This window comes from Schistocerca gregaria, chromosome 6, assembly GCF_023897955.1.
Source record: "Schistocerca gregaria isolate iqSchGreg1 chromosome 6, iqSchGreg1.2, whole genome shotgun sequence".
Lineage (NCBI taxonomy): Eukaryota > Metazoa > Arthropoda > Insecta > Orthoptera > Acrididae > Schistocerca > Schistocerca gregaria.
In genome coordinates this window covers 308,998,031-309,009,672 of record NC_064925.1, presented here as the reverse complement: position 1 = coordinate 309,009,672, position 11,642 = coordinate 308,998,031, and the positions used below count along the sequence as shown (strand labels likewise).

At 36.1% G+C, this 11,642-nt stretch overlaps 1 protein-coding gene across 4 annotated transcripts in view; it reads right to left on the bottom strand.

The window, feature by feature from the left end:
- Positions 1-897: 897 nt before the first annotated feature.
- The window catches only part of LOC126277934 (YLP motif-containing protein 1), a 665,061-nt gene continuing 654,316 nt past the window's right edge, over positions 898-11,642 (bottom strand). For 2 of the 4 annotated variants that reach the window (XR_007550623.1, XR_007550624.1), the window contains exons 12-13: positions 4,229-5,066; positions 898-2,381 (exon numbers count right to left, since the gene is read on the bottom strand). Coding sequence is in view for 2 of the 4 variants with exons in the window: in XM_049977517.1 (XP_049833474.1) it covers positions 4,933-5,066 (134 nt within the window). In the remaining 2 variants the exon portion in view is untranslated. Of the gene's footprint in view, positions 5,067-11,642 lie in introns of all 4 variants that reach the window. The other 2 variants (XM_049977517.1, XM_049977516.1) reach the window with 1 other exon arrangement.

The following is an 11,642-nucleotide window of genomic DNA, read 5'->3' as shown; positions in this document are numbered from 1 at the left end:
TTGATCTCAAAGAAGTGTTTTTTAGTGTAGGGTGATTTTCTACTTCTATATTTCTGGTAGGCTCTCTTTTGTCTTCACATGCTTAATTCCACCAAGGTTGTTTCACATTCTCCCTCTGTGGGTTAGTCTTTTGGGTTTTCTTTCTCTCAATCCTCTTTTATATTAGTTACTTGGATCTTTCTCATACCAGTTTCTTGAAGGTGTGTACTCTTGCATGTGCTCTTTTGTGGTAAATTTACTTGGATGTGGACAGTGTAGTAATCAGAGTCAATGTTGAATCTGTCATCTGTAAATTTGTACATCATGAACTTCACTCTGAGAATGGTATGTAATGACAACATTAAGAAGTTGATACTCTGTGAGCAATTGTATGAGTTTATGTTCTCGTCTTTGGCTTCTGAAGGTCAACATGATTTTCAAATTCTTTTGTTGGGACAAAGATTTGAATGTGGCTCCAGTTTTGTTGGTGAGCTTATGTGCTGTGAAATTTCTAATGATTTTTTGGTATAGTTTTTCTCCACTAAGCAGTAGAATGAAATGAACTAGGATTTTTATGGTGATCATTTCTTATAATACTAAAACCAATGCATAGTAGCCCCAAAAATAATGAAATACCAATTTACTTTCATTTTTTAGTGTGTTTACACTACTTGTGATTTTTTTTAACTCTAATAATGCACCTAAATTGCAATACAGCCAAGTTACTTTTTTGCAGTTTTAATAATAGCTAAACTTATGCTATGTAGGGAAAAAAATGAAGAAAAGTAGTTTTATAACTAGGGAGGGGGCAGGGGGGAGGCAGAAGGAAAAGGTGCAGATATGGCAGTTCTGCCAAGGGTGCAGGATCACTTCCATATGGCTCTGTTTGAAATATAACCATGATGGAGTAACAAAACATTTCTGAAATGACAATATATTTTATTACCAACTTGAGTATTTTTCCATTATTTTCTCACATGAATAACTTATTTTAATCAATGTAATATTATTTTATTGTATTGCAAAAACACTAAATATTAAATTTATACCACAAGCATAAATTTAACACTTCTAACAAGTGATAATCGACAATTCGCATGAGACAGTTACAGATGTTGTCAAATGCTTGCTTACATGAACAAGTATATAATTTTCAATTATTTGAGACATTAAAAATGATACATCTTCATTCATCAAAAAATGGATGTAATCAAAGTCATAAAGGGAAAAAACTGAAATTTTTAACAAATCATTTCATCATGCAAACGAAATTTCCAGAGTATAACATGTCGACAGCTGAAGACATCTGGGAAAAGCAATCTGTACACTGACTAGACAGCCACTATCTAATTACAGGGTGATTCAGTTTACAATTCAGACTTACTTTTATCAAAAGAAATACCACTTTACCAAATATAGTTATATACAAAGAACCCTTGTGGGTAAAATGTTTTCCTCCTTGATTTGCACAGTTTTTTTTTTCCTTTTTGAAAAATAAATGTTTGGCATTACTTTTTATGTTCACAATATCATATTTTTTAAACTTATTATTGTGTTCATACGAATTGTTTTGAAACAATTCTTGTAGATATTAATAGTGTAACATATAAATTTATTTACAGCTTTTCTGATAGTTAACATTTCCATTTCAATTACATTACAGTATTTTTGTAGCTATGTCTATCAAAAGCTAAATTTACATCAGCACAGAAATGGCAGTCTTACCCAGCTCAGTGGAATGTAAAATGATGAAATTGCTAACAGGAGAATTAAATGTTTATATCAATGTTTTTCAGACTGTAATGACAAACATTTTGTCACTTACTCAGAAAGCGAGATATATACATCAAACAGAGTAACAGAAAACTCCATGATGGCAATAATTGACAAAAAAAATGATAGGACACAAAAAGTGAAAGTCAGTCACACAACAATCTGTGAGAACTCTGAAAGAGATTGGAGTCATACTGATGGAGAGTCTAATGATGCTGAATACTGTTAAAGCAACTAATGTCTCAAATAACTTTTCCCCTCTTTTCTAAGGCTACATGTTTCTATGTGCCATTCTGTTTGGTTTCTCATCATTTTCTTCCACATCAATTGTTAAAAACACATTTACAGTCCAAAGCATGTGGTATGTATTTTTATACCCTTCCTATGCCATTATATCAGATATTTTTCACATTATGTTTGTGAACTGGACATGATATTTTTCACCTGAGTTGTAAACACCACATTTCCAAAATTAATGTTTTATCTCATGATGTCAAGAGTTTCTTTGAGTTTTCCTATACATGTGTACTTCGCCATTTTAAAAAATTATGATGACATAATCATTTTTTTGTTTTGCCTTTACATAAAATATATTTACACCAAAGAAGATAAACAACCAGTGCAATGTCCTGAAACAAATACAGAAATGGAATACACCAAAAATGTTTTTAAAAGAAATAATAAAAATGTCTGTAAAATAAAAAACCTGATTTCATGTTTTCCAAAATCAGCTCTGTTAGCTATTCCACGACTATACTACCAGCAGTTTTCTTTCACACTGAACACTGACATTTCCAGATTCTAAAATTTAACAGTGGAATATGATTTCATGCTTCAAATTTCATTGCAGTTATTGAATGTATGATGAAACAACAACTGTTTACACAACCTTTGTAGTTAGTACCACAACATAAAATTTCCCTGTCAATTTAGGCAATTTTCAAATGATGATAACATTTGCACTTGTGTCAGCTTAAGTGATAATTACTACAATGCCATTTTCTTGTTTAAAGAGTTAAAAAAATAATGGATGCTGTGATAATTATTTTTAACTTTTGGTAACTTCTTGTAGGATATTATTCACATAACATGGAAGTAATACAATGGAAATTGTGGATTAAATATATGTGTATCAAAAGCACCTAAATTATTAATTTCAAACTCTCTCTCTCTCTCTCTCTCTCTCTCTCTCTCTCTCTCTCTCTCTCTGTGTGTGTGTGTGTGTGTGTGTGTGTGTGTGTGTGTGTGTGTGTGTGTGTGTGTGTGTGTGTGTGTGTGTGCATATCATGAAAGTAACTCTAAGGATAGGATATCTACTAATATTAAAATGCTTCCAAACACTGCATAGAGCCTACTGTTATTGTTGGGTCAAACATACTACAAAGCTACACTTCAGTCTGAAGAATGACAGCCTTTTCCTTTTATTTATTTTATTTTATTTTTTAAGTCTGCCTTAGATTTACTTTAGCTTTTCACCCTGCATTAACCAAATGTGACACCTGTTGATTTTGTGACAATGATTTGTTAGCTGAAAGTAAATGTAAAGACTGAAAGTGAAATTGTAAATATGAACTTATGTTATTTCTTGGTACCTTATTCATTTTGCATACATCAATCCTGTATTAGTGAACATTCATAGACAGAACCAAGTTAATATTATAAATTCAAATTTTGAGTTGCAGACAGAAACAATGAAAAATAACACTAAAATTATTTCAGATTTTTGGAAAAGTCTTTCTTAGAAGTAGGAGACACATACATTACCAAAGTAACAACAACTCACTCCCCTATGGCTACTGTCTCTGGTCACAAGGCCAGTGAGGACTTGGCACTCAGTGACAGCAGCCATGCGAGCAACAGTAGCCATGTGCAAGTGAGTTGTTGTTGTTGTGTAACTGGTGTGAGTTTGCTACTTCTGGAGAAAGACTTTGCCCAAAAGCTGAAATAGTTCTAGCATTCTTTTTCACTGTGCCTGTTTGTGGCTCAGTGCCTCCTCTCTTGGTGAGTAGCAATCTATCTTTATATATTGTTCTTATAAATTCAGATTTATAATTTTTCACTCAATTTGAAAGTCAAGTTTGAATTATTGATATTTACTTTCTTTCTGCTTTTGCCGATTCACTGATACAAAGCCTATTCACTGATGGAAAGCTGAAACATAATGTACCATAATTTCAAGTTAACATTCTCTTTTCATGTGTACAGACATTCTCAGAAAATTAACAGATTTTTAATTCTGGGTGGAAAAACTATACAGCTGTATATTGGAAAAAAATACAGCAATCCTTTAGGCTGAAGTTTAGTTCTAAAATATGTTGGTGCCTAGAGATGTTCTGATATTATAAAGGACATCATAAACTGAAAAATATCTACGTCACGACTTACTATATCGGTGGAAATCGGGACACAGTTAACCTGAAAATATGATGGCTGAAGCCCAAAGAAGCTGAAGCTTTAAACCATATGTTTCATTTACCTGAATCTAGATCCTTCTAGAGAAGTGAAAGGAAGTCCTTAAGTATTCCAAATGGACTTACAAAATCCTCAGAAATCAGGGGCAAGACTAGAACAGAAGATGCAAGGCACATCAAATGTACAGTGTTATTTATAATTCTTATTTCTGGAGGCACAATTACCAATGCTACGCATGAATAATATGAAAGTTTTGCAATATTTTAATATTTAGCATAATAGGTAGTAAAAACATTGTCAAAATCCTTAAACAAAGAGCAAACTTACAATTCTCTCAAAAAGAAGGTATCTTCTAGCAGACTGAATACTATATATTAATAATAGGCCACAGGAAAAAACAAACAAGAGTATGAATTTTGCTTTGTAATTAACAGTTCAGTCTGAATTCTTCAAACTATGACTTTATTGTTCTCTCTTTGATATGTTCACAGATAATGCTATGAGGCATTAAGGCATTTAAATGTGAAACACTAGAGAAAAATACACATTGTAATCACATGGATGCTCATTTGAACTAAATCACCCTGCATCAGATATGATTACATTATTACTGAGGTTACACACATATTACAACTGTTATAACAATAGTATAAAAACAATTTTCAGTTCTAGTTTTGAGTTCCTTCCTGGTACTTGCTTAACTCTTGCGGAAGTTTCACATTTGTTAAGGCCTCTGTTAGATTCAGTTAGTTATTGCTCAGTATAGAGCTACAAGTACATGCCATTCACAAGGTAATCTGCTTCATGAGCATACGGGGATTTGCCACCTCTACGGAGTCTCTTCCGAACAACACGTAATCGGCACCCAACAAGCACAACCATTATGCCTGTTACACATAATCCTGTAATAAGATAATAAGACAAATTAAAATCTCAGGAAACCATTGACATAGAATAACAGAAATTTTTAAATTAATCTGAAAGTAAGAGGGTGGTTTGAAAAGTTCTCGGAATCACCACGAGAGGTCAGCACTAGCGCAACTAAACGAGTTGTTCACGTGATATTCATTGGAATGTTGTCTGTAAACACATGGCACATCAATGCTCTTGAAAGAGAGCTGTGGCAGTGACATGGCTCTGTTGTTGTTCCCACGTAGTGATTTGCAAAGATGGAAAAAACTGAGATTCAAACTGTGATTAAGTGCTTCATAAAGAAAGTTATGAAAGCAAAGGACATTCATGTCGATTTCCAGAAAACACTGGGGGACTTGTCTTCTTCATATTCAACCATTGCCAAGTAGACAAATGAAATTAATTTGGCCGGGAGAATTGAGACGATCCACGCAATGGTCGCCTAAGATGTGTCACTACTCGAGAAATCATTGCAAAAATGCACAAAATGGTCATGAAGGGTCACCAATTGAAAGTGTGTCAAATTTCTCACACTTGCCAGATGTCATCTGAAAGGGTACATCACATTTTAACTGAAGAATTAGAAATGAAAAAATTATCTGCAAGATGGATGCCACGACTCTTGACGCGCACCCGCACGCATGTGCCATCACCATCACAAAATTACATCAACTAGGCTATGAATTGTTGCCACTCATGCCTTATTCACCTGATATGGCTCCATCAGACTTCCATCTCTTCCCAAAACTGAAAATTTTTCTCAGCTGATGAAGATTCACTTCAAACAAAGAATTGAGTCAGAGATGACAACTATTTTGCAAGCCTGGAGGAAACTCATTTTTGACATTGGATCAAGGCACTGGAACATCGTTGGACCAAGTGCATTAATCTACAAGGAGGCTACATTGAAAAATAAAAAAGTTTCAGTGTGTAAGTACTTTCTTTCTATTCTGTTTTGAGAACTTTTCAAACCACCCTCAAAAGTTAACTGGTTGGAAAGTAGATGTCATGGTGAACGTAGTTATGGAATTCTTTTACTTTGTGTGGATTACATGCTGGCTTCATTACATGTGAAACATTAAAATTATGCATCAGGTCAAGGCTCAAAACTTGATAGCAGCTTTTATCAGTTAAGATCACCCTTTATGGGGGTTTCTCACAAAAATATTTTACCTATGAAAGCATTAAAAGACCAAAAGAAAGTTTGTGGTTTGTTCCTAGATCTATTCAGAGATTTTGAATGTGTACCTCATGATATACAGGATGATTATAACTGAAGTTAAACTTTCAAACCACTGTAGAAATAACACTACTGGTCAGAATGACATCAAATTGCAACGGAATATTATCGGAGAAGGAGGACAGTGTATGGCAGAAGAAAAATGAATAGCTACCAAATGGAGCAACAGATGGTGGTGTAAGCATCATAATTTGCTAGTAGTCAACTCCAAATGACAAATGAATCATAAAACAATGCCTAAGGTGTATGTTTGATGTTAAACAAACTGTACTAATCAGTGTGGATGGGTGTACAGGTGTGAACTGATAGTTACATAAGCCCATCCACCGCAGCAAGGTCATATCACATCATATGGGAAAAATCGGTTTTTAATTGTCCTGAGGCCAAAAACTGCATAAAAAGTATCACTCACGCCAGTTTTTAACTGTCCTGGGACCAAAAACTGCATAAAAAGCATCAATCAAAATCAAATCAGATTATTAATTTCTATGTGACTGGTGCAAAACAATATGCTGTGCACAGTTTTCTGCAACAAGTTGAAATCGAAGAACAGTATGTTCCACAACTGACTGAAGTGTTTCCGTAGTCACTTTCAGAATGTGTCGCAGACTTCTTGCTGTCAATGCAGCTATGTTTGCAATTGGAACACTGTACACAAAATCTTTCAGACAGCCCCACAGCCAGAAGCATTACCGATTAAGATCAGGACAGTCAGGCTATATGGGAATGGTGGCTGATAATTCTAGAATTTTCAAAATGGCACTTCAGCAGCTGCTTAAGTGGGTTTGCAATGTGCAGAGGTGTGCCCTCTTGCATAAAAAACCCATTCACACATCAATGCTATTGGAGAGCTGGAATAACTTGATTGCACAAAAGACACTCATAGCAGTTACCAGCAATAGTACAGGTAACAAGACCAGAAGCAGCTGTCTCTTCAAAAAAATATGGCCCTATGGTAAACAATGTCATAAACTTGCAACATACAGTGACCTTGTCAGGATGAAGGGGTACCAGTTGACTTGCATGTGAGTTTTCCATTGCCCATATTCAACAGTTCTTTGTACTTACATGTCCTGTCAGATGGAACTGGGCTTCATCTGTCCACAAAACCTTCCATGGCCAATCATTGTCCACTTCCATATGAGCAAGAAATTCTAAAGTATAGGTCTCTCTTGTTGGCAGGTCAACAGGAAGCAACTTGTGCACATGAGTAATTTTGAATGAATAGCAAAGAAGGATGTTTCATAGGCTTTTATGCACTCTGCTCATGGATATGTCCAATGTTCGGGCAATTCTCCATTCACTACACATTTGCACACCACCACTCACCTCCTCTTTCATTGCTGTGGCCACTGCTTCCACTGACATTGAATCAATTGGGCATCTCAGAGGAAATAAAACAAAAAACTGAAAAAATGTCATCATGTATGCTGATGATATATCGCTTATAGCTAGCAGCAGGACTGCAAGTGAACTGCAAGAAAGACTTGTTCCGAAAACAGAAAATTTAGTCCAGTGTTTCAGAAGTAAAAATTTGTTTATAAATGAACATTACACATTGTAACAAGGTGGGACTACATTACTTGCTCTTTTACCCTCCAGACACAAATAATTTTTTTGCTTTATTTGATCTTGTTTCATTAAAAACACACACACAATAGTTACACAAAATAGCTAATTTATTATTTAAGCTGCCTTACATTTAAGTAATTTTCAGAGAAGACAGCAGTGCATTCAGTTATAATGGAAACATTTCATTTAAAGAAACATTAATGATGTTCAGTACATGAAAACCAGGTGAAGGGGAAATTTTTAGGCAATACATTGTTTTTTTCTGAATTGGCACAGCTCATTTTAAAGCCCTTTATCTCTCCTTTTGAAAAAAAAAATTACTTTTTCTGAGAACTTTGTGTTTCAAAAGTTATTTGTATTTAGAAATTTCATGTTCTGGAAAATTCCAGTCTTAAACAGTGATTATTTCCAAAATTCAGTACCACCATTTTGTAGCCCATATTTTATGTTTATAAAATTGCCTACTTTTACCAGGATATCTTGTTAGTTTGTTAACTACTCAAATTGGAAACTAAGTTTCTGAAAACGGTTTTGTGGGCTTAAGGAATCCTCTTGCATATGCAAATCATGCTTGTAAAATAATACCTATAATTTTGTGATTTAGTAGTTACAATGCTCTTAGTTTAACAGACTTTATGACATTATCTATATTATAACTTTGTCTCTTTTAATTTTTCTGATTTTTATGTTAACATTCAATATGTAATAGCACTGCATTTCAAGATTTTGTGGTGCCAGATATTACTTATATCCAGAAATAGGCATGGCAGAATAAGTCTGAGGTAGTTAGCATTTGGTAACAACAGTGTACCATCCTTATGTGAGTATGGGCCTAGTAGTGAGGTCAAATGATGGAAATCTTGAGTCAGTTTGTAGTGAGCATCCAAAATGTAAGGCTACAATGTAGAGTTAATCAGCATCCTATAGTCAGTTTTTAACTATCTACGTGACTCAGTCTGCATTTGAAATTGTCCTGGAAGACTAAAATTGTCCTACTGAACAAGCTATACAAGCATAACTCACAACCCACCATCACAGCTTTACTCCTGTGAGTACCTTGTACCCAACCTTCCAAACTTCACAGAAGTTCTCCTGTATACCTTGCAGAACTAGCACTCCTGGAAGAAAGGAATCTGTCAGGTAAGTTTCGGACCAGCACGCACTTCACTGCAGAGTGAAAATTCACTCTGTCACTCTGTATTTCAGCATCAAAATCTACATTTCATGCTGAAATAGTTTAAATTCAGGTATTAGTCTGCTCCCCCCCCCCCCCCCCTCCTCACTCCAGGAACTTTGAGAAACTGTGTTTATTAATGTAAATTGTATACCTGATTTGAAAGTTTGGACTACTCATGCCAAAGCTGTTGATCAGACAGAGAACACTGATTACAAATAAACATTAAAAAATTGAAAACTGTTTACTGATGAATAATTGTCAGATCTTTCAGCAGACTAAAGACTATTACCATCAAGAGTCTATGACACTGCAGAAGGGTAATTGCCATGTTCAAGCTTACGACATTCGGGTCCATGCCAGCAGAAACATTCACACTGAAAGTATCAAGCTTCAAAGTTAGGAACACAGACCTTTATGAGACAAGCAGTCACAAGTTATTGGATATGGTAGTAGACAAGTACTTGTATTGGAAAAATCACCTAGGTAATATATGCCAATAAAATTAGCTCAGATGTACCCCTAATGAGGAAGATCTGTAGCACAGTAAGATGGAAACACTTTACTAAGGTGTTATATGGTCTCATATATCAGTACCTGCCCTACTTGCACTGATTTGGGGTAGTGCTGCCAACATTTACATAGAAAAACTAGTTAACTTCCAAAAGGCAATGGACAGAGCAGCAGATTGAAGGGAAGGGCAGAGGGAAGAGGGGAGGGGGATAGCACCACACAGGTCCCTAAGTGGTCAGTTCATCAGTGCATCTGATGATGGCAATGTGCCCATTGGACAGACATCCTGCTGTTCACATATGAACTATTTTGATATGAAGTCCACCAGGAAATGCTGAAGAATCGCACTGCACTACATCCTTGAATAAAGATCGGATTACATATAATACTAAATAGAGGAATTATTACCACATGAGAAGCAAATGACTGAAACTAACGAATAATGACCCTGTAGAAGCAGGCTGCAATTTTTACAACAAACTCTCAGTTATGAAGAGTATTACAGTATTGTTATAACAATAAAATAAAAAATGTTACATGGCCATAATATGTCCCTACAGCATATCAGAATACGTACACAAACATCACAGCAACCAAACACAAACTGTATATGCTTATGGGTAAATGTAACTAAAGCAAAGACAACCCACCCAGCTAGCCATGTGGTCTAATGTGCTGCTTTCTGATTGGAAAGGCATGCAGGTCCCTGGCATGAATCTGCCCAGCAGATTAGTGTCAAGGTCCGGTGTGCCGGCCAGTCTGTGAATGGTTTTTCAGTTGGTTTTCCATCTGCCTTGGCGAATGTGGGCTGGTTTCCTTGATTCTGCCTCAGTTACTCTGTTGGAAATTCCTGTGCAAACACTGTCTCCACATACGAGCAGCCCATAATTTCTACCACACAAAATTTTGGCGTTACACTCGTCTGGTGTGAGACAATTCCGGCGGGGCGGGGGGCGGTGTCGGTGTGTGTGTGTGTGGGGGGGGGGGGGGGGGAGGGGAGGGGGTGTCTACTGGGGACCAAACCGCACAATAACCCTGGGTTCATTGCGGGGCAGTGGTGGAGTGAGTGGACTGCTGTAACCTATTGTGAGGTTGCGAATCACTGAGGGCTACGGTGGGGACGAAACCTCTCCGTTGTTTCTAGGTCCCCAGTTACATACAATACAATACAAAGCAAAGACTTAGTGACAGAACACAAACTTACCTCACACAGTCATATTAGGATATTTCTCATGTGTATTATTGTTTTTTATGCATTTAAACACTGACATAGTTAGCAGACAAATATGAAATAGAACCATACATCCTGTGCAAGAAATTAGGACAACACATACAACACAAGAAGTACATCTCCATGATGATATGATGACAAATGTATGTTTAATAGTATACAGGGTTGAAAATACACATATATACTTTTTATTTTTATACGTCATATGAATATTTCTTTGTATGTGCATAAAATAGAAAGAAACTTCCACATGGGAAAAATATATTAAAAACAAAGATTCCAAGACTTACCAAGCGGGAAAGTGCCAGCAGATAGGCACAATGAATAAAACACACAAACACACACAGAATTTCGAGCTTCCGCAAGCAGACAAATATGTCTGCTTGTGTCTGTGTATGTATGGATGGATATGCGTGCGTGTGTGTGTGTGTGTGTGTGTGTGTGTGTGTGTGTGTGTGTGTGTGGGTGGGTGGGTGTGTGTGTGTGTGCGTGCGCGAGTATATACCTATCCTTTTCTCCCCTAAGGTAAGTCTTTCCGCTCCCGGGATTGGAATGACTCCTTACCCTCTCCCTTAAAACCCACATCCTTTCATCTTTCCTTTTCCTTCCCTCTTTCCTGATGAAGCAGCCGCCGGTTGCGAAAGCTCGAAATTCTGTGTGTGTGTTTGTGTGTTTTATTCATTATGCCTATCAACTGGGGCTTTCCTGCTTGGTAAGTCTTGGAATCTTTGTTTTTAATATATTTTGTATGTGCTTATATATGTATAATTATAACCAGCCCAGTAATGCAAACCTCTGCTGTTTCTTGGCTGTTTTAAACTTCTGTATATGATATG